The sequence below is a fragment of the Theropithecus gelada genome, chromosome 9 (assembly GCF_003255815.1).
Source record: "Theropithecus gelada isolate Dixy chromosome 9, Tgel_1.0, whole genome shotgun sequence".
NCBI classification, from domain to species: Eukaryota; Metazoa; Chordata; class Mammalia; order Primates; family Cercopithecidae; genus Theropithecus; species Theropithecus gelada.
Genome location: NC_037677.1, coordinates 71897151 through 71921527, shown reverse-complemented (window position 1 = coordinate 71921527; position 24377 = coordinate 71897151). Strand labels below are relative to the sequence as shown.

Sequence of the window (24377 nt, the reverse complement as noted above, 5' to 3'; positions counted from 1 at the left end):
TATCAAGAAACAAATTAAAAGGACAAACAAGGAATGTGAAAGCTCATAAAAAGCTGAAGCAGCTTTCATATTACATGGCATATTTCTTTGTCATAAACTTCTGGTTTAAGAAATGAGAAAACAAACACTTCTTTTGAAACACTCTTTAACCCAGTGCTTTACTATTTTTAGATTTTTTTTTTTTTTATAACTGTAAAGGAAGGGAAGGAGGAGAGACAGAGGGAAAGTGGGAGTGGGGGATGAGACAGAGAGAGAGGAGAGGGTGCCAGAGAAAGAAACAAAGACAAAAAGAAAGGAAAGAGAAAATAACCAACTTCGTATTATAACTACACTCTTTTGGGAAGAGGTAAATTAGCATTTCAGGAGCTGACCACACCAGGCCCATTTCAGACTTGTAACATATAGTAAGCTAGGCCTCCCCAGCAAGAGACTGAATAATTTGGTGGGGAGGAGGTGGTGGTCCTTGCTCAGGCTTTTAAATGGTTCTAGGTAAAAAGGGCTTCAGACCTGTTTCAAAGTTCTGCTCTGAGGGTGTAACTGCCAGGTAATTTCTATATGAATATTTTCTTTTTCTTATACAACTTCAATCCTTCCTGCTATTATTTGCATGAGGAACAATGACAAGAATATAATCTGGAAGTTTTAATACTGATTTGTAATAAAGGCAGGCATCAACTAGGAAAAAAAAAAAGAATGCTTAGATGCCAGCTTCAGAAACAATTTTGCCTGCAGCATCTTCTAGCTCAATAATTTAGTGGCAATGACAATCACAAATGCTGTCAAAAACAGCAATGAGGTTTTAAAAAATAACCAAAAATTCAAACATTATCCTTTAGATTTTTAATGTCATTTATTGAAATGGCAATCATAACAGAAACTTACGAGAGCCTTCTAGTTAGAAAAATATATCCACTTTTTAAGGTTTCCACACACGTGATGATCTCTACATGCCATCAAGCAGGCATATAGTATTTTCTTCTCACCCAAACCTGTGTCTGTCCTGGTGTTACCAGTCACAAGAAACCTTTTGTTATCATCACTCCCTGCACGATTCAATACTCACTAGGAGTCCTGGGCAAACACAAAAGTGTCCTGGCAGTTACATCATTCTCTATAAATGAAAAATACCCTGCTATCTGAAAATAATGAAAGGCTCCGTTTAAATTGATGTGGTTTTTTGGTCAAGTGTTCATTTTACTTTGTAATGTAGTTCTGATCCAAATAGAGTTCTTCCTAGCTTTAAAAAGATCTCGAGATTATACACGGGGCAGCAATTTAATTCTTAATTTTTTATTTCTTGCAATGACGTTTAGGGTTCAGTGTGATTTGAGATTTTTAGTGCTGTTGCTGACACCTGATAGAAACTGTTTTATTTGGAAATTCTGATTAGATTTTTAAAACTGTTCTCTTGTTTACAAAAAGCATTATTATAAAAAATGGATTTTTTTGTTCCTTTAAGGTATTTTTCTGCTATTTATTCCTCACTTGACTTTATAATCCTGTTTGGGTCACTATGATTAGTTGCTATGGAAATTACCTCCTATGGAAATGATTCCAATGTCATTGTTGTAAGAATATGACTTTTAATGAAAAATACCGCTAGCAGACATCAACTCTTACTAGGAAAAGGAAATCTAATTAAAATTTTAAAAAAGAATTCTGAAAATTTTTTACCATGGCCAACTTTTCTGATATTTTTGAATCTCCCATCTTCTTTTTAAATATGTATTAAATGAATTTTAAGGTGTTGATCAGCTACTCACTTCCCTAAATTCCAAAGTCACAATGGAAATCAGCACCACACACAGAAAATTGAATGTAAAGAGTATTTCATCTACCATTTCTCTAATAAGTGTTATGCTTCATTTATGAAAGTTAATGTCAACAGTATTTCAGGGCTCATCAAGGAAACAAGTTTGAATAGCACATTACAAATTCCCTTTAAGATGAAGAATTTAATATTCCAAAATTTATCCCAGGAATTTAAAAGGTCAGGCCTATAAACTAGTGAGTTAAACAATAGATGAGAGCCAGTGAACCATTAGATGAGAATTCCAGAATGCTAAGAAGAAAATTTTCTTGGGTGGATTCTATAATTTGTGGTTTGAATAAAACCTTTGAAACATTCCATTAGTATTAAAATTCTCACAATGAGAATATGGCTCATATTTAACACATTTTAAATTACTAGACAGTCTCTCCCCAAAAGAAATTTTAATGTTTTATTCCGCCTAGGGCTTATTCACTGCCTGGTACTAATTTAGGAATAAATTAACCCTTCCAACAATTAGGATATTGTCTAGAAACTGCCTCTTGCACACTGCTGGAAAAATCACTCACATTCTGAAAATCAGGAGTAAAAGAGAAATCCATTTCTTCATTATAAAATGTTTTTCTATACCTAATAGCTTATTAATTATTGGTATAAATCACTATCATATTTACCTATATAGTTACACATTACTCTATAATGCCTCTGAATTAAGCTTCACAGTTATAGATTTTGTTAAATGTTTTATCATTAAGAGTTTTCTAAACTTGTGCCTGCAGCCATGATCTAGGGTCCAGAATGTCTTTGATGGATTTCTGCCTTGGAGCTGGCACTGGCTTGGCTTCAAAATTGGTTTTAGTGTCTGTGTGCTCACCATCACTTAATCTATTTTTCCTGGCAGGGAGAAGTTTTCGAGGAGCAGCCATTGGTTTCTGTAAGTGATGCATTAGGGTTGATAGTTTGGTATCCAAAGACGATGTCTGAGATACACTTGTTTTTCCCCAGTTGTCCTTAACCAACTGATCTGTGTTACTCTGTGATTTTAAGCTGAATGGAAGTTTATCAGGAGGAGGAAGCGGAGCTCGTCTCTTTTTCCCTTTTTCATCATGTAATGGCTCACTTGCAGGAGACAGTACCTTTTTCTGGATGACCATTTGATGGTTACCATCAAAGAGTGTGGCCCAAGGAGGTGGTAAGGATTCTTCATGCTGACCAATAAGGAACTGCCCATTTGTCTCTTCAATTTTTTTTTGTATTATATCCGTTAAACTTTCAAGTTTCATAGGTGAATCAATGCCTATAATTTTTAGAAAAAAATATATGAAAAAATTCAAAACCAGTACGCACTTTATCTGAATAACTTCTTTTCCAAACTAGTATGCTATATATAATGGTCATCAAAGACTGTGATAAGGAAAACATTCACTTGCAAAAATAACCACACCACCAGAACTACAAAGATCATGCACTGCACTAATCATACATTATATATGTAAACACACATAATACATAGTATATATAAAAAACATATATAATATACATATGTACATAATACATACACATGTATAAATATATTCCTATATAAATCAGCAAAATCCAGCTTTCAAAGAGGAGTTATATGCGTTTTCTAAAAAATTCTATACATTAAGTATATATGGGATAACATTTCTTGGATTTAAAACCTTATTCTAACTGCTAGGTAAGAGATTTCCTTTTTACAAAAGCTAGATATATATTGGGATGACTGTATTTGGATGAGTATTCTTTCCTGTAGACCAGCAAAGTCTCTGTTAAAAGGGAAAATGCTTAAAACCAAAAACCCAGGAGAACAGAGTAATGCCCTCATACCACTTTGGCAATAAGAGTGGTAGGTGAAATTTTCCTTGGGAAAAATAAAATAACAGAGATAAATGTCTATTAAATGAATTACTGGTATTTTAAAATGTGTGAACCCAAATGTACCATTTTTAACCTAACATTTTAAAGTGAATGTAAGTACAGGTACATTAGTGGCAAACAGAATTTAGACTGACTTGCTCTTGTTCACAACATTATTTACTGAGGCAACGGCAAAAAATAAACACCCTTCAAGGTGTGGGAAATTGAATAAAAGTGAGTCTAGAAATTTAAAATTTTCCAAAGTATTAAACTTAACCAATTTTTTTTTCTGGCTAGAGATGAAAGCTTCCATTCATTAATATGCATCTATCAACACTACTTTACAACAAATTTAATAAAATACAGAAAAAAATTACTGAACATGATGACATTTTAGAATCTGCAAGTGTTTATTTTCAGAATTTTCATCAGCTACTCAGCTAATGTTTATTTTCAGTGCGCCTTTACTCATTTTAAGCCTTAAATTTTTTGTCTGATCTTGAGCATTCAGACTATGAAAAATATGTGTATTCATTATTCTGTATTAATTCATCTATTAAACATGAGTTCCTTAGTCTGTAATCATAGTCTTTTTTCATTCATTTTGATTGTGCCCTGAAAATTTTAGCATTTTAATGTCAATAGAATAAGCTGTGTGTGTATGGACAATGTTGTTTTTGTTATCCTGTAGCACAGAAAAGACAAACACCACTTACTCATATCATGGTAGACTGAGGTTGCCTCTTTTGTCAAGAACAAAGGTGGTTTCCGTGGTGACATAATCTCAATTTTCATAAGTTCTTCACAACAATGCTTCCATTGGCCTAAGACAGACAGAAAAAAGGCAGACCAGTTTAAAACATAAATGTGAAGATATGTATTTCATTTTTAATAGATAGCAATACATTTTTGCTTTGAATAAAAATCAGTGAATTTATAAATAAAGCACTTCCTTAAGGGAGGCTTGCAGAAAAACCTAGTACTATCCATAATTTCAAAGTCCAGTTCTGAACATAAAAGTAATCTATTCAAAAAAAAAAGTTCGGCCAGGTGCGGTGGCTCACGCCTGTAATCCCAGCAAGTTGGAAAGCCTAGGTTTCTTCTGACTGGTAACATCTGAGGTCAGGAGTTCAAGACCAGCCTGGCCAACATGGGGAAACCCCTTCTCTACTAAAAATACAAAAATTAGCTGGGTGTGGTGGTGGAGGTGCCTGTAGTCCCAGGTACTCAGGAGGCTGAGGTAGGAGGATCACTTGGAGGTGGAGGTTACAATGAGCTGAGATTGCACCACTGTACTCCAGACTGGGCGATAGAGGGAGACTCCGTCTCAAAAAAAAAAAAGAAAAAGAAAAGAAAAAGAAAAAAAATACTTCTATGCAAACATTAGGCTAAAATCTCTAGGCTATTAAATACTACTCTATTTCACTAAATGGTTAATAACTACTTTAAAATTTCTATTTATTGCAAAAGTTTTGTGCAGGTTCTCTTTTTTAAATATTAAACATTCAGTATTCAAGACGTTGAAAGGTTAAACAATCAACTGAAATATAGTTACCTAGAAGGAAATAGAAAAAAACATAAAGGAGTGAGGTTCTCAAAAATGGTTTTAACTATGAAAATGTTGATTTAGAAAGAAAAATTATTTATTTAATAACTGTTCCTTTAAGATGATTGTCATGCTTTTCAAAATCATTTAACTTTAGAAAATCACTATATTTTCATTTAGGTTTTAAAAGGTATATAAAAAACCTATTACTATAAAGTCATATCACTCAATAAAATTCTGAGTCTAATTTGTTTTAGGAAGGACACATTAAATAAAGGCATTTGAAATAAGAAAAAATACTCTTGACTAAAATCTTTCAACTATTAAGTTAAAATTTAAGTGTGGACATTAATTTTTATTTTAATTCACACTATTTTAGTCTTAAATTTTTTAGATTTCTCCTGAGTGATGTCTAAAAATTTAATCTTTTCTTACTTATTGTGCACCTGCATGCTGGAAAGCAACTATGCTAGTTCCTACATATCTATATATTAATTTTATAAGAGTAAGTTACTGGGGTTCACCTTCTTATAGCCTATCTTATACCAGTAGAAAAGTAAATGTAATACACCTATGTTGTATATCCATATTTAATATCCAACTTGGTTTTTTTCTATGACTTAAAAACTAAGGATACTTCATGTTTAATAAAATGACTCATTTTTGTTGTTTGTAGTTAAATATACTATCACAGTAATATGATAATACATGCATAAATTTAAAATCCACCACCATTAGTTAAGAAACATAAAAAAGCCTTTCAGTATGTTTTATTATGATGCTAAGCACAGAATATGGTAAAAATTTCAAAATAAGCAACATAGCAACTGATGAAGGGAATAAATTCTTAAGTACAAGGCTTCAAAGGTTGATCTCTAGAATGTTAGGATCTGAGATCTGATAACTTATTCCTCCCCACACTTCCTTTTATAGATAAATATATAAAAGTCAGTTTTTTTCTTCTTGGGGGCAGGGAAAAAAACCCATATCTAATGGAAAAATAATGAAACACTTTAAACTGGCACACATTTCTGTCACATTCTTAGAAAAATTATTATAAAGTACAGTATCTTCTCTGTATTGATAAATGAAAGCATTTCATTGTTAAACTAGTATCAGAATACGAGTTACAATGAAAACTGGAATATAATGCCACATTATTCCACGTGTTACTAAAGTCAGAGGTACAAATGTGTTCATGGGTCAAGACTTCACGATTGAACCATTGATTTTGCCAGCAAATAAATCTCTATGCATAGCTATACATGCTAGCCAATATGCTAACATGAAAACAAGGGCGCAATATGAAATATTAAATGGGTATGTTTTGTTCACATAACAATTTATATAATGAAGATGTTTCCTAAAGTATCATTTACTGTTATAGTATTCCCAGTCAAAATAATTTTTTATGCTACGCTCTTAATGTAACTCAATATTTATACTGTTAAATATTTTAAAAGTTTTAATGTTCCAAATCTATCTCAATTTTTGATATCTTTGACCTTCGATTCATTCTTTGCTCCACTCCTATTGACCATCCAGAACACGTCACTCCTCTTTTACATGTTTGTTAACCCACAAATATTAAAAATAGCTATTACATCCCTCTTGCCCACCAACATCCACCCGAGGCTATTCTTCCCCAGGCTAAACAGATACATTTCCATAAGTGTTTCCTCCTGAGTTCTAATTATCACACCCTCCTGGTTTTCTATTCTTAAATAGCGCCAAATAATTGAGATTTGCTCTCAATATTAAATTTCTCTTACTTTACTCTGCCCTGAATATCTATCCTGTACTTTGTTCTATGTACCATACTTCAACCAGAAGCACAAGAGGATGCACCTGTCACTAGGAAAGTTAAAATTTTAAAGTACAAGTCAATTTTTTAGTATGGTATAAATACCTCCATCTTTGCTTCATATATCCATACACAATGAATTCTGAATTTTGAAGTATAAATAGAATTTGTACTTTAAAAATTACATAGGTTGGCAGTTTTTATGCAAAAAAGCATTAAATACCAAAAAAGTAACCAGACCCAAGACCAAGTTGTCATCACTTATTATGTTGACAGTACAAAAATGTCATGAGATTCTTATTCCTTCAAATCCCCATTTTAGCATGATAAATTATTTCACATAATCTAGAGAATGAAAGCATGAGATGATCATCTAATAGTAATTGGTATCTAGACTACAAGATTTTGGTATTATCACCTTCATTTACCTCTCCCCCTGTTTTTATGCACATAACAATTATAAAATAGCTGGGCCCGGTGGCTCACGCCTGTAATCCCAGCACTTTGGGGGGTCGAGGTGGGCGGATCACCTGAGGTCTGGAGTTTGAGACCAGCCTGACCAACATGGAGAAATCCCGTCTCTACTAAAAATACGAAATTAGTCAGGTGTGGTGGCACATGCCTGTAATCCCAGCTACTCAGGAGACTGAGGCAGAAGATTCGCATGAACCCAGGAGGCGGAGGTTGCAGTGAGCCAAGATCGTGGCATTGCACTCCAGCCTGGGCAACAAGAGCGAAACTCCATCTCAAAAAAATAAAAATAAAATAAATAAAATAAAAATACCAGAATCATTTCTAAACATAAGATAGTCATTTATAACATGGATTCTCTAAGACAGAGCATTTAGGAAAATGGTTAAAGTTTTAGCTATGATTAGCAAAAGCAAGGAAGTTCTTGTCTTTTAAGTTACACACCTGAGATTTGCTGATTTTTTTTTTTTTTTTTTTTTTTTAAAGACAAGTCTTGCTCTGTCGCCCAGGTTGGAGTGTACAGGCGAGATCTTGACTCACTGCAACCTCCACCTCCCAGCTTCAAGCGACAAGTAGCTGGGACTACAGGCATGTGCCACCACGCCTGGCTAATTTTTATATTTTTAGTAGATATGGGGTTTCACCATGTTCGTCAGGCTAGTCTCGAACTCCTGACCTCAGGTGGTGCACCTGCCTCGGCCTCCCAGAGTGCTGGGATTACAGGCATGAGCCACCGTGCCTGGCCTGAAAATTTTAACTAAATAAATGTGGTACACGCTGATAAGCATGAAATGAATATTTGAACATTTATTGAGTTTCTAGGGATGATACTTAAGGAAAACAAGTCCTAAACAAGTCCAAAATCCAAGAAAGCCATGGAGGGAATCCTCTAGTTCAATGCTGTGAACCAGAAACCTCTTCAGGCCTAAGTTTTCTCATCTTCAGAGCAAAGGAAAATAATTTCTACCCCGCAAGAGTGTTAAGAGAAATAACTGAAATAATCTGTTATATGGGAAATAATCCATAAATTTAGATCCTCTTCTTGCCTCTTCCCCAACTTCTAACTTGAGGGCTTGCAGGTATTACCTCTTCTTCCTAGTGTTCCAGAAAACAGAATTCCTAAAATGTCCGTCCCTAGGATTATTTCTATGAGTTTCAGAAATAATTTCCTTTTTGGAAATGTCTTAACTTTCTATGGAATAGCATTCAATAGACAAAATACTGGTAGTATCCATCAGTAGGCTTTGTTTGATCAGAAACAGATATTATCAACATTCTAAGTTTTAAATATAATGATAATATGCTGTTAGACTTATTGTCAGTAAACACAAAGAACTGTTATGAATTCAATATTTTCCTGTTGATAAAATTCCTCCTTGAGAAATATTAGAACCTCATATATTTTACACACTAGAGTCCTATTACATTACCATCCCACTGTTTTTATGTCCATGTCATTGGAATGTATTATTGAGATGAGAAAATCATGTGTGTGTGGTTTTTAAAAAAACCTGTCTGGATGATGTCCAAGAAGATGGTAACGAATCTGGAGTTAAGGGAAGGCTACAAAAGTGAGACTCTTGAATGTTTCAATATTTTAGGATCATCATTATCCTGGAAAAGTTTTTTGTTCCTCAAATGGCTTCTTATCCCTTTGATCAAACACATTGCCTTCAACAGTTAAATCCTAACATTTTGAGACAATATGATCTGACTGTTTTAGTGACCAAAGGAGCTTCAAAAAGTAGGAGGTAGAGATGCTAGAATCCAAACATATACTACACAATAGTCAGTCAGGCACTGGAAAGAGACTGAGAGCAAAAAGCATCACTGCATTGATGATATACTACCATTTTTTCAAGAACATAAAAAAGTTTTGCTATAAACTATAAGATTATAATTGTAAGATTGCTGTGCACATCCTTTTAGGCTACATAAATACACAACTAAAAAATCCAAATATCTATTTACTAAGATCAAAGAAATGCTGCCAGAAGGCTTCCATCCACTGCTGAAGATCTTCTCTATTGTCAACTGCAAAAATCTGAGTTATAGCTTGTCCAGGAACAGGATTGATGACAGAGAAATTATGGATTCTTTTCTTGGCATCCTTATCCATTGCCCGGATTCTGGTTTCCTAAAATTTAAGAAAAAAAGTGGGGTTTTGTATGAGAAAATTTCTGTAATGATCAAACAAATGTTTTATTGCTTAGCGACCATATTTACACCTGATGTAACCATGATCTTATTGCTCATCATTTGAAATTTAAAACATGTAATTTTGAGAATTTTTTATATTCAAACTCCAATCTAGAAGGGTTTTAAAAAAGAATGCCTTATATAAAAAAACCTGAATGTCTTAAAGTATGCTATATATAGCACTTATGCTAAATTACATGAGATTAAAACATAACCCCTGTTTTGATCTATCTCAGTTTAAGTGGAAGTTTGCTGTCTTTTATATACATCTTAAAATTTCCAATAAAACAAGTACAGCGTGTCATAACTGTAATGTGGATTATACATTAACTATATTTCAAATTAATAAAATAATCAGTAAAGTATGTTTCCTATTCTAATCTTCATGCATAATATCTAGTGCTATTAGTTAAAGCAGTAAAACCATAACTTAGTGTTTACTGTAGCAAAAGTTAGGTTTTCCTCATTAACATTTATTTTGTATGTAACATTCATTTACAAAGTTCATAGCTAAAGATCCATAAAGTAATATAATCTTATAGTTAAAATTAGTTTTAAAGTGCTAAGTACAAGACTACCACAAACGCAATGGTTTCATTCATGCTGACAGTCTAAACCTTTTTTTCTGAGTGATACTAGATATGCTATTATGATGACACTTATTGATTCTACACTTACAAGATTCTGAGAAGTCTATTCCCAAGTCACACACAGGCACAGCCATGCCACATGGTAAGCTAGCAACTACATGTGGTTTTAACCAAGGAATATTGGGGGATAAAGTCTGTACTAGAACTATCTATTGCACAAAGATAGAGATTTGATGCCTAGATAATGATTCATTTACACTATTCTATGGCAATGCTGTCTGGTAGAAATACAATGTGAGCCACGTATGTAATTGAAAATTTTCTAAAAACCATGATAAGTAAAAAGAAACTGCTGAAATTAATTTAATGATGTATTTCACGTAACTCAGCATATCTGAAATATGTTGAAGGCTTTCATACTAAGCCTTCAAAATCCAGTTTGTATTTTACACTTACAGTACCTCTCGATCTGGATCAGCCACATTGTAAGTGTCTAACAGTCACTACGGGATAGTGGCTACTGCACTGTACATAGTGGTTCAAGAGAATCATGGTTAAGCCTACTGTAATGTGTGACAAGAATATTTTGGCTGGTAGTAATAAAAGCTGATTAAGAATAGAAAGAAATTCTTCACTGAGTAAAGTGTGAAGAGAGGCTATACAGTCACACACCAAAACCTACATATACATATAATGTGGATATTATGTGGTCATTACAGAAGTAGCAGGGTTAGGAAGAAAAGCTATCCATTCCCTGAAAAATGGATAAATACAGGCAGGTGAACACCATATATACTACGCAAGGAATTCCTTTCTGAAAGAATAAATTCTTATTTAAAAACCACAGGGGAAAAATGTATGTTGTATAAAGAGCAACATAACTTTGAACCTTTAGAGTATCACAAAATATAACGATAGTCAACCATGTTAGAGACAGTCTATCCTGTCACTGCAGAAATCTAGGAATGTGAGTGTCTTTAGAGGGCTGTAATGGGACTTATGCCCAGTATCTTGATTTTATCATAATAGAGTCTTTTTATACTTCTATGGCTTGGTAATAAACTTCGTGTATTAATTCCTTTAAGTAAGTATTTTTATTACGTAACAGATTTTGCCCTAAATGGTATCCTTGGAGCTCAAAGATGCACCTAATCATCCACTGTAAATATAAAGCTTATTTATAAGCTTTGTTTTAGCTTATAGCTAGCAGAGAATGACTTAAGCTCTAGGAAGAATCTTTGATATGCTACTCTTATCAGACTAATCAAAGGTTAAATCATAGTGGGGGAAAACCCTCTATTGTTGTATTACAAAATAAAAAGTATTCTTATTACTGAAATCGTGCTTCCCTCCACCAATTCCATTTTAATAAACATTTCTGACTACGTTTTGTATAAAGGATTAAAGTGGATTCAATTTTTAAATAAGGGAAATTTGATTTTTATCGATGAATTTGGATATTTTTACCAAGGTTTCATTTCAAATGAAACCACTACATAGAAAATCTGATGAACTCAATCATTTATATCCTTCTAAGAGAATATAATGCAAAAATATATAAATAGTACTGTATATACTCCATTAATTCTGGTAGCCATAAATATCGCTACATTTTTAAAACATCAGAGGTTTTTAAAAGGTGCAAATGAATGCAGAATTTGAATTAACTTCTATATGTTATTATCCAAAATAATTTAATGGAAAACTTTTAACCAAAAAATCGCGTGTCGAAGAAGAAAAAGTGATTAATACAAGTAAAGTTTCTCAGTGTGTCAGACAGTTCATGCAAGTTGTTTTTTCAGTGTGGGAAAATATCTACAATAGTGCTCAGGTCTTCAATTCTCAAAAAAGGGAGCGATTAGAAAACACTAAGGTGAATTTTAGGACTGTTATTTATGGGTTTATGTGTCTACATAAGGGAAGTATCTCCTCTTAGGGTATGAAAACAAGGAACTTGGTAATTCCCTGCCTCCCCCCATATTTCTGCCACCTAAAATATTGCCTAGTAGTCAGTAAATGGCTAAAAAATATTTAAAGAATAAACAAATGAAATAGGAAAAGAACAACTCAAATAATGATTTAAAAATTTTGTACCGAAAGGCCCAGATCCTGGAAATAATCTCCAATCCAATTCTTTATGAGGAAGCATGTTCTGTGAGAAGTATTCTATTAAGCCCAGCGTTTTCCTGTATTGTTTTTGCTAATCTCAAAGCTTTAATTATCTAGGAGGTTTTATAGTCAACTTTCCTTGATTTGTAAATAGATTTGAGATTATTCACTGTGAAATTTTAATCTGTAGCTGGGTTTGCTTTTTGTCAGTCTGCAATTTTTCACTCCATGAGATGGTGGTGTTACTTAGAGAATGCCAAGTGAAATCAATAAAAACATAATCTGGGAAGTCAATTTTGTAATAAAACAAAAACTCTAAAGTCACAGGGAAGTTTCATTTAGGTTTTAAAAATTATTATTTTGAATTAAAACTGTACTTCCTTTCACCTCTTCATTTCCATGTACATGGAAAATTACTAGAACAGGACTAGATTTATAAATTATTTATGTTCCTTTTGACGATACAACCCTAAAAAATGCACCCAGATTATGGTCTCTAAATACTCTTTACTACAAAAAGGAAACAGAGCTTTTTGAAGAAATGACTGACCCTCAGCCTGGGCCAGGAAATGTATAAGATGATTCTGGAACATCTTGTCCTATCAGAAATCTAAGATTCCTAGGGTTACGTCAAAAGGATTCAAAAGTCAATGCTAAGGGGCTTCTACCAGTCAAACACTGGACAATTAGAACATCGATTAGAATAGCAATGGCAATGGACAGACACATGACATATCTTTTAAATCCAAAAATTCATAATGATATTTAAACACTAACTCATTGGTCACCTGTGAAAGACGGTAGGAAACTATCTCATTATTTTGGTAACTGACATATAAATGGGAAAAAACAAACAAGCAAACAAACAAACAAAAAAAACCCCAAGCACGTATCCTGTCTTCCCTGTAAGAATTGTACTTCAGGGTAACCAAAGAGCTGATGAAGTAGACATTCCAGCTATAAGCAATGCAAAAATGCTACCGGTTTGCAATCCTTAATGAAATAAAGGATCTAAACGATGCTCATCAGTGGTTGTTAAAATGAGTGGAAGACCTAGATATATGATATGCTTCTCGATGAAAGTATATGACCCTTCCTAAAATGTATTCTTACTAATCAATGAACAAATCTGAATATGATCCAAAAATGTAAGAAAAAAGGCAGGCTGAGTGCGGTGGCTCATGCCAGTAATCCCAGCACTTTTGGAGGCAGAGGCAGGTGGATCACCTGAGGTTAGGAGTTCGAGACCAGTCTGATCAATGTTGAGAAACCCCATCTCTACTAAAAATACAAAATTAGCTGGGCAAGGTGGCACATGCCTGTAATCCCAGCTACTCGAGGGAGGCTGAGGTAGGAGAACCGCTTGAACCTGGGAGGCAGAGGTTGCAACGAGCTGAGATCGCACCATTACTCTCCAGCCTGGGCAACACGAGCGAAACTCCATCTCAAAAAAAAAGAAAAAGAAAAGAAAAATGACAACCCAGGGATGCAACTAGAAAAATCCAGACTATGGAAAAACCCTGTGGGATAAAGTATCAATTTCTTCAGCAAATACATTGTGCATGGTGTGTGTGTGTGTGAAGGGGGGAGTTTGAGGTGTGAGTAAACATAAGCCAACATATTCATTATTATTAGTAGTAGTAGTAGTAAACTTTTAAGTTCAGGGGTACAAGTGCAGGTTTGTTACATAGGTAAACTTGTGTCATGGGGGTCTGTTGTAAAGATTATTTAATCACCCAGGTATTAAGCCTAGTAACCATTAGTTATTTTTCCTGATCCTCTCCCTCTTCCCACCCTCCATACTCTCCGATAGGCCTCAGAGTGTGTTGTTCCCCTCTATGTGTCCATGTGTTCTCATCATTTAGCTCTCACTTATAAGTGAGAACATGTGGTATTTGGTTTTCCGTTGCTGTGTTAGTTTGCTAAGGATAATGATCTCCAGAATGATTTATATTCCTTTGGGTATATACCCAGTAATGGGATTGCTGGGTCGAATGGTATTTGTCTTTAGGTCTTTAAGGAATCAACACACTGTCTTTCACAATGGCTGAACTAATTTACACCCCCACCAACAATGTATAAGCATTCCTTTTTCTAAAGAGACTTAAAAGACCTAATCAATCAACCATAATATGTGGCCCTTATTTGGATCCTAACTCAAAAAACTTAAAAAAATTGAGACTGGGGATTTTAAAGACTGCCTGGATTTTTGACGATATATTAACTACACATAATTATATCTACATATGACAACTTATATATAAAAGCATAAATTTTCTTAAGGGTGATAACTGGAATATTTACAAGCAAAATGATATGGTCTCTAGGATTTGCTTCAAAATATATGTAATGTGGGGGCAATGTGTGAGAGTACAAATGGGTTCATCTATACTATTCTATGTATAAATTACCTTGAATTTTTTTCCAAAGCAAACAATTAAAAAATAAAATACAAACACAAAAACCAAAGTCAGTCTATTATTAATGCCTCTTTCTTGTCTGTAATGCAGATAATATTTCACATCTTCCTTACAAACATGCTGTAAAGACAAATGAGTTATTTGAAAAGTGCTTCATCTGAAGTCCTGTTAATCAGGAATGAAGACAAAATGTTGGTGCTAAGAACAAGTTTTAGACTTTATATACACTCTACTGACAAAAAAGGATACCTTCACATATATGACAAGGAATGTTTGAAATATGTAATCCATAGCTATAAGTTAAACCAGCCATGAAGTATGATTAGTATCAGTTTAATATAATTATTTTAAATTTATATTAATTAAATCAGATGTAAACTCCAACAGGAAAATGTTTGAAAAATTAATTTTGTTATATTTACTTTTAAAAATCTGAATAGTTGATATGATTAGATATTAAGGAAACTAACATAACTGGATTAAAATCCCATGTGCTTCATAATAATTTTGCTTTCTAGGGTCTATGATAAATATAATAGTTAAAAAGTATTTTCAAAACAATTTAACCAAGGTCTACTACAGTAAGTAGTATTATTGACTTGTTTAGTACAGATTTTATTAAAATGAATGATGTATATAATATTTAAAACAAGAAAAGGCTTGATCTCAAAGACTCACACTTTTTTTTTTAACCATCCTCACCCTATTGACAATAGATAAAGCTTTGGTTAACAAAATGCTTTCTATAATGTGTAGGAAATTCAGTTAAGTACCTGTTATTGAGAATGTCTTGCTCAAGAACATTCTTGTGAAGTTTTCTGAATTTGAAGCAATCGCTTTGAAGTAAATCATCCTTTCAAATTTGGATTGAAAATAGGAGGGGAAAAGCTTTTAGGCTTTTCTTCCCTTAATGTGACTATTTCCACAGACGGCTCCCTATGAAAATTAATGAACTAACTTAGCCTTACAGGAAATGCCATTTAGAAGGACAAGAATTATAGCTTGAGAACAGATCCTGTGATCTAAATAACAGAACTATTATTTATATACCTTAGCAACTGTGAAATTTATGTTTTCAAACAATTTTTAAAGTAGCATTAAGGAAAATTATTTTCATGAGAAAAGAAGACAACCAAAGGACAAAAAAACTCTGATTTGTATTTAATGTTTAACATTATTAAGCTTAAAGATCTTAGAGACCAACCATTAGAAATATACTAAAAACTAAAAGAGAAACACTATTCTTTTTTCTTGAGACGGAGTCTTACTCTGTCGCCCAGGCTGGAGTGCAGTGGTATGATTTCAGTTCACTGCAACCTCTGCCTCCCAAGTTCAAGAGATTCTCCTGCCTCTGCCTCCCAAGTAACTGGGACTACAGGTGTGTGCCAACATGCCTAATGTTTTGTATTTTTAGTAGAGATGGGGTTTCATCCCGTTAGCCACGATGGTCTCGATCTCCTGATCTCGTGATCCGCCCATGTTGGCCTCCCAAAGTGCTGGGATTACAGGCGTGAGCTACCGCGCCCAGCTGAGAAACACTATTCTTAAAAATTTTATTTGATCCTTACCTGCTGTATCAGAAAATACCAAACTGGTTTTTATCCTTTGTTTATTTTAGAATACATTGTTCAACACCACCCTGGGCAACATGGTGAAACTCCATCTCTACTTTAAAAAAAAAAAAAAAAAATTCTGGGGTAATTAAAACTTTTAGGTAAATAATAGTTACAGATCAGTAGCTATCCATTTTGTAGGCACTACCAACAGGGTACACAGAAAACTTCAAAAATTAGCTGAGCATGTTGGTGGGTGCCTATAATCCCAGCTACTCGGGAGGCTGAGGCAGGACATTAGCTTGAACCCAGGAGACGGAGGTTGCAGTGAGCCAAGATCGTGCCACTGCAATCCAGCCTGGGCGACAGAGCAAGACTCCATCTCAAAAATAAATAAATAAATAAATAGTTAAAAAAAAAAAAAAAAAAGAATATACTAAAAAGCTGGGTGTGGTGGCTCATACTTGTAATCCCAGCACTTTGGGAGGCTGAGGCAGGCAGATTGCTTGAGCACAGGAGTTTGAGACCAGTCTGGGTAACATGGTGAAACCCTGTCTTTACAGAAAATATAAAAATTAGCTAGGTGTGGTGGCATGTACCTGTAGTCCCAGCTACTAGGGAGGTTAAGGAGGGAGAATCCCTTGTGTCTGGGAGGTGCAGGCTGCAGTGAGCTGTGATGGCACCATTGCACTTCAGCCTGAGTGACAGGGCCAGACCCTGTCTCAAACAAACAAACAAAAAACCAAAAAGAAAATGTTAATAGCATGTCTCCCTTACAAATCTGCAAGGTAAGAAAAACAATCAAAACATCTACCTTAGAAATTAAAAACCAAGTAATTTAAAACATTGAATAGATTAAACACCTATGAATTTATCACTATATGAGACAGTGAAGGTAGGGCAGGGAGGAAGATAACACTCATCTGCTACCCCTGGAGAGATAATATCAGCTCCAATATGTATTACCAATACCAGTGCAACACCAATACATGAGACCAACTTCTTACCCTGAAAATTGGCAATTAATATATCAAGTATTTATCCTGCCTTTTCACAAGAGACTGTAATTCACCCCCAGTTTATAAGAAAAACTTCTGCACGAAAAGAATGCCAAAAGGACATATGTAGAAGGAAAGTAGTATGAGAAAATCACCCAGAATCTCCTGTGTAATAACTGATGTAGGCAAAGACAATCACAGGTGGCTAAAACCATTATGTGAAAGACTGTTAGGAAACCAAGACAGTCACACAGTGCTAAAGTGTCTCCTCACTGACTACTTGCTAGTTGTAAAGAGGGAAGATTACTTTATGTTGGAGAGAGGGCATCACCAGCAGTGGCGACAACCTGACATCATGAGTCTCCTAACGGGAAGCTCTATAAAGTACTTGTCTGTCATCAACCATAAAATCTTCTAATAAAAATGTTCTACATAAATACAATCAAGCCTCCAGACCTCATTTACAAATCAGAAGAACTGCAGAGGATGCATAATCCCTGAATAATCCTGGACTGAAGACCAGAGCTAAAAGGCCATTTTGGGAAAACAGGGAAATCTGAATATGGACTGAATATTAGGTGACATAAGAAAATTATTTTTAATTTTCTTAACTGTGATAATGGTATTACGATTATGTATATATATGAAAGGCCCCTATTTTTATTAATAGGAGTTACATGTTGAAGTATTCAGGAATGAAGTATCATGATATCAAAGTCTTAAGTTCAAATGGGTCATCAAAAAATATAGATTTAATCAAAGAGATAATGTAAATATGACAAAATGTTAACTGCTGAGTCTAGGTGGTATGTATATGGGCCATCAGTATAGTTTTTTTTCCTTCAACTTTTCTGTACATTTGAATCATTTTGTAAGTTCAGCAAAAACAAAAATTACTTTAAAAGGAAAAATAATTACATAACAGTCATGTTTTAGGAAGTAACAAATATATGTCTTGACTGGAATACTGCTTGATTTTTTTAATAAGAATATCAGTGAATTCACTATTAAATGGGAAGTTTTCAGGTGAATGGAAAAATTCAAAGGAAGCCTGAGGTAGAAGTAAGAACTACAAAGAGAAAAAAGCTTCTAAAGAGAAAAACACAGGAAACCAACACTGGAGAAAATTAAGATGGCAATATTGCAAAGAAGGAAAACAGAATACTTTGTCATCAGTTTTATCTTTGAGATTAACAACTAAATTATATTTATTTATAATCTATAATAATAATAAATATATCTTTCCAACATAAACTCTTATTTCATGTTCTAATTTTAAAATGCTCTTTTGTACTTTAGATACAAGTTATATACAATGGAAGAGATAATTGAGTCACCAGTCCTCAAGGTCAAATGTAGCTCACATTGTCTTTAAGTACAAGGCTAAATCTATACAAATTACTAAATTAATAATTTTCCTGTGATATGTAATGGCCAATTGTGGAAGAAACACTGGAATTTGTAAGTCTGCTGATTTCAGTCATCTTAACAATGGCACTGATTGACTACAAAATCTCATTAGTCACCTGGCCATCAGCCTTTATTACCACAAGGAAAAGTAAATCAATTAAAAAAGGTCAATTCAGTCAGGCCATATAAACATTGTCACCACTTTTCTGGAATTAGATCCTTGTCATCAGACTGAAAATACAGACACACTGATTACAATAACACAGTTTTATTATAAATGTTCTCTTAAATTTAAATCATAAAGTTTCCACACATGTCTAAGCAATCGCCTATAAGTCTACTGTGGCTTCATGCTCAGAACCTCATTTTACAACTACTTTTTAACTTTCAAAATTGATTTACAGTGATACGAAGAGAGGAAAAAGTCTAATTCTGCCTTCCAAATCTAGTCTAGCAGTATGCCTATGAGGAAATAGCAAAAACAGTCCATGAATTTTTATCTATTTTTTCCTACTCATTAGGAAAAGGGTGAGCCATATAATCTTCCTTACTAGTTGGAAAGTCCTATCTGATCTCTAAGTCTATTTCTTCACTTGTAAAACAAATACTGTACCTATAAAACAGGGTTGCCATCCCTGCTTTGCCTATCTTAAAGGGCTGAGATAAGGCGAGTTGAATTCCTTCAAGACTGTCTTCAAATAAAACAAATGACTTTAAAAATATCATTTGTTTAGATTACATTTTAATTTATTTTATGACTGAATATTATATGGTATAAAATATAAGAAAAAAACTAGGATTTCATTTTTACTCCTCAGCTATTTAGTAAAAGCCAAATCAGACATAATCATATACATAGAACTTTTACCAAAATTATTTAAGCTGAATCTAGTGAAATAATTAGTTACATATAGATTTGGAGAAATTCTAAGAAGAAAACTGGCCTGGACTTTTAAAAAAAGTCAGTGTAATGAAAGGCATAAATAAATAAAGGCAGAAGGTGAAGGGCACAATTTAGATGAAAGGAATCCAAGGAAATGCTGACCAGATGCAGTACATGATCCTTGATGAGGTCCTGGATCAAACAATAAAGAAAAATTAGAAAGGATATTGTGGGGACAATTAGAGCAATTTCTTTTGTGTATTAGTTAATAAGTATCAACAATAAACTTTTTGAGCATCACAATACTATTATGGCTATGAAAAAGTGTCCTTGGTTTTAGGAGAAATATGCTAACATATTCAGAGAAGAAATGTTGTTATTTGCAACTGATTTTAAAATGGTTCCGAAAAAAATTTTAACTAGAGAGAAAACAAATGTGGCAAAATGTTAACAACAGCTGAAGTGTCTAGATGAATGGTATACAGGTGTTCATTATTCTGTTTCAGTTTTTCCATATGAAATTTTCAAAAGACTAAAGTGTGAAAAACTGGCAGGAAAGACAACTCTGCACAAACCAAACAAAATAAAAAGTTGGCAAGTAATGAAAAAAGCAGGTCAATTTTTCATTAATAAAATTATATATTTCAAAAACCTAATTTTCTAAGCCAAAATAGATTCATTATAATACTGAGGTATTACGTCCTTATTTGTTTTGTCAAAACAAAACAGTTTAAACAAAACAGTTAAATTAGGTGAATTTATATAATAAAAGATCTCACTAAAAGACTTCCTGTAGGTAAAAAGCAATGTAATTTCTAAAAGCAGAATAGAAATAGACAAAAATGTTATTATTGGAAAAGATCATGAAACTAAACTCAGGTCTTTATAGATTAGTAGACTGGTACCCACGGCTGTTCAGGAATACAGCTATTATATAAAAGGACATACAACTTTACATTCTTCTTTAAAGGATAATTTCAAAGATAAGGAGAACAAATGTGATGCCTCATGTTTTATCACACACTTCACGCCAAAGACAAGCAAAGTAGAACAACTAGAAACAATTAGGGGCAGCCTACAGGCAAAAACCATGATATTTCAGTCTAGAAATGCAATTATTCTAGAGTACGAATGCTCTAAAAAATGAGGAAAGAAAAATCCTCTAATCAACGCTAGACTTGAATAATAGACAAAGCTAAATTTAAGACCGTGAAGTAGAAGAAACTAAGTCTGCGTTATACTGAAAAGTTGTCCTATAGGATTCTAGATGAAAAAACTGTAGCTAGATTTCAATAGTCTCCTTTGTATCAAACCACTATATATATACTTGACAAATTCTCTAGGTGGTGTGGTACTACTTTTTAAATGCAGTATAAGCACTCAACTATTCTAAATGGACTGGCAGGCTTTTCTATTCTGACAGAAGATGGGACAATTGCCCATCAATCCCATAACAAATCAGGAAGTATAGTCAAGAATGTCTTTTTATGGCTTCATTTGAATACTAACTAGAAAAAGCATCACTATAACATGAGCTTAAACAATTAAACAATTTATGTTTAATCTCTTAAATAAATTCATAAAAAATTTAAATATACCGTTAATGCGGAGTTACATTCTCTGCTTTAAAACCTATTTACTGGTATAGATGTCCATTACTATGTTTTCTTAGGAAATATACATTTTCTTATAACAGATAAGCTCTAACAGAAAAAAAGAAACAGATTAAATCATATTTATGAAGTAATCTGTTTTTACCACTGCTTCTCTTTTATTTGTAAGACAACAATAATGTAAACTGCACATACAAAAACAAACTTCCTAAGATGTATCTTTTTTTCTAAAAATAGCATTTCCTTTACCTTGTTAATGGGTACTACCAAAGCTGGTTCCACTTTAGCTTCAATTTCCTCTGGACCGTAAAAACAATAGAGTTTACCTCCTCGCAAAACACAATACAGCCTTCTCCAACTAATCAGACCTTTTACCATTTGCTGGAAAAAAAAAAAAAAAATCAAGAGACTATCAATTTTAAGTTATCACTTTAAATTCATCAAAATACTTATCAAAGTTAAATTATTTAGAATTTTTAAAATGTGATAGAATTATCCATTAATTTGATATACAAAAGGTTAATTGCCCCAAATCCAAGAGTATGTTAATATCAGAGAAGAAAAGTTTGGAATTCTTAAAGGCATTAAATGAAATGGAGGCAACAATCCACCACCTAACTTTTACACACATAAAACCATAGATCAATGGTGTTTTAGAAAATCTAGTTGATTAAAAATTAGTGCTTAGAATTCTATGGCAATTCATCAAATGACTCAGGAAAATTATAAAAACAATTCTATATATTCAAAATATTATTTTCCCTTACTGTTCTCAGAGCATCGGAAAATGTCAACTACCCTGTTAGAATGCAAATTTTCTTTCCTCCTAATGGAATCTTTTAGAAAAAGCTATTGATTCATTGAAGTTCACAATTAATTATTTACTGAATATAAATAACTAGGGTTATAAATAAATCAGGAGTAGGTGGCACAGAGGCAGCTCTGGAAGCTCAGAGTCCTAAACCGTGCCAAACGCTGTCTGCCAGAAAGACCTTTATGTGAAAGGTGTTGAGCAGACCTCATCAGTTTCCACAAGGAGCCCTCTGTTGCTGATTATCCTGTTGCTGCTATTAATGAAGCAGAGGAGCATGGAGAGGTAGCACCTTAGCCATCAACATTGCAGTAGATCCCTCCCTGCTTTGTCATTCTTTTCACCCCACATCCCCTACCATTTATATCTGATAACATTTAGAAAATTGACATTTAAAAAAAGACTTTAAAAATATTTCTCAGTATCAGAAGGTGAAACAACTGCCAGTATATTAAGATTTAAAGTAGAGCTACAATTGTTGTAGGATATTTAAAGTCCTCTAACCTGCTGATTAAGAAATCCTGCAAATGCATCCTCAGCCATACAAGCTGGCTGGGCAACTAGTCGGCAGCACATGTTGCCATATAGGGGAAGCCAAAATGAAGACTCCTCTATTTAAAGGAGAAAGAAAAAAAAATCAAGTTATAAATATAAGTTTATTTAAGGTCATCATACATTTTGATTTTTCTCTTTTTACAATTTTGTTTTGCTTTGTACAGAACATATTTTATAATTACTTTTATGTAAAGATTCATCCTACCCAAATACCAGTGCCATATTTAGTGAGAAAATCAAATACGAGAATAGAAAGGACAGGATAATATTATAACTGATAGTTTACAGCATGCTACCATCTGAATAAATATGAACTCTTTAGTCTCTTGTTTGATTTTAATTATTCAATGAAAGTTGTTCAGAGAATGTGATCTCATTTAATATAAAAACATTCTGATAAAGTAATTTATGTTTGTCAAATTCTAATTTTTGCTCTAATTTTCATTATAATAATTAGAAAGGTGATTCTCCGAATGAAACATTACTTCACTTTGCGAGGCCAAGGCAAGGTGGATCACTTGAGGTCAGGAGTGAGATCAGCCTGGCCAATATGGTGAAACCCCATCTCTACTAAAAATACAAAAATTAGCTGGGCATGGTGGTGCATGCTTGTAGTCCCAGCTACTCGGGAGGCTGAGGCAGGAGAATGGTGTAAATCCAGGAGGCGGAGTTTGCAGTGAGCTGAGATCCCGCCACTGCACTCCAGCCTGGGCAACAGAGCAAGACTCCGTCTCAAAAAAAAAAAAAAAAGAAAATAAAAGAAACGGATGATGGAGACAGGCAGAGTGAGAATGGTGAATAGCAGGGGCTGCCTGCAGGAGGTATCAGCAGCTGAAGGGGCTGAGAGGGTGATAACACTGGGGCACAGCCTAGATTTGGGACTCTGTCTTGAGCAAGCAGAGTAAAAGAGGTATGCCTGGGAAGAGGAGCCTGACATCGATCATTAGAGCCCAATGAATGAAGAACTAGTCCAGATTGAAGGAAAATTTAAAAGCATGATAATTAAATGAAATATATGATTCTGCACTGTATCCCTCTGCCATAAAGAACATTATTGGGACGATGGGCAACATCTTGAATGGACTCCGAGGATTATATGGTGGTAATGTATTAGTATTCATTTCTTGACTTTGAGAGTGATGGTGATGTAGCTGAATGTCCTGATAGTAGCAAATACGTATTAATGCATTTTGGGATACAGACTATCATGTAAGCAACTTGCTCTCATATTTTTTTGATAAAAAAAAAGATCTTGACATTCAAGCTGAGTATGGTAATGTGTGCCTGTAGTCCCAGCTACTCAGGAGGCCAAGCTGGGAGGAGTGCTTGCACCCAGGATTTTGAGGCCAGACTGGGTAATACACCGATACCCATCTCTAATTAAAAAAAAAAAAAAACAAACTTGACATTCAACTTGCAACTTTTCTGTAACTCTGACATTGTTTAAAAAAGTTCTTTCAAAAAAACATTAAGGGCCGGGCGCGGTGGCTCAAGCCTGTAATCCCAGCACTTTGGGAGGCCGAGACGGGCGGATCACGAGGTCAGGAGATCGAGACCATCCTGGCTGACACGGTGAAACCCCGTCCCTACTAAAAAATACAAAAAAAAAAAACTAGCCGGGCGAGGTGGTGGGCGCCTGTAGTCCCAGCTACTCGGGAGGCTGAGGCAGGAGAATGGCGTGAACCCGGGAGGCGGAGCTTGCAGTGAGCCGAGATCTGGCCACTGCACTCCAGCCTGGGCGGCAGAGCGAGACTCCGTCTCAAAAA

General features: G+C 34.1%; 1 protein-coding gene across 1 annotated transcript in view; it reads right to left on the bottom strand.

The window, feature by feature from the left end:
- Nucleotides 1-1274: 1274 nt before the first annotated feature.
- Nucleotides 1275-24377, bottom strand: part of RTKN2 (rhotekin 2) — an 86382-nt gene continuing 63279 nt past the window's right edge. Inside the window, exons 8-12 of the mRNA XM_025397995.1 lie at nucleotides 22561-22667; nucleotides 21495-21626; nucleotides 9442-9607; nucleotides 4366-4473; nucleotides 1275-3068 (exon numbers count right to left, since the gene is read on the bottom strand). Of these exons, the coding sequence (XP_025253780.1) occupies nucleotides 2533-3068; nucleotides 4366-4473; nucleotides 9442-9607; nucleotides 21495-21626; nucleotides 22561-22667 (1049 nt within the window). The 3' untranslated portion in view covers nucleotides 1275-2532. The remainder of the gene's footprint in view (nucleotides 3069-4365; nucleotides 4474-9441; nucleotides 9608-21494; nucleotides 21627-22560; nucleotides 22668-24377) is intronic.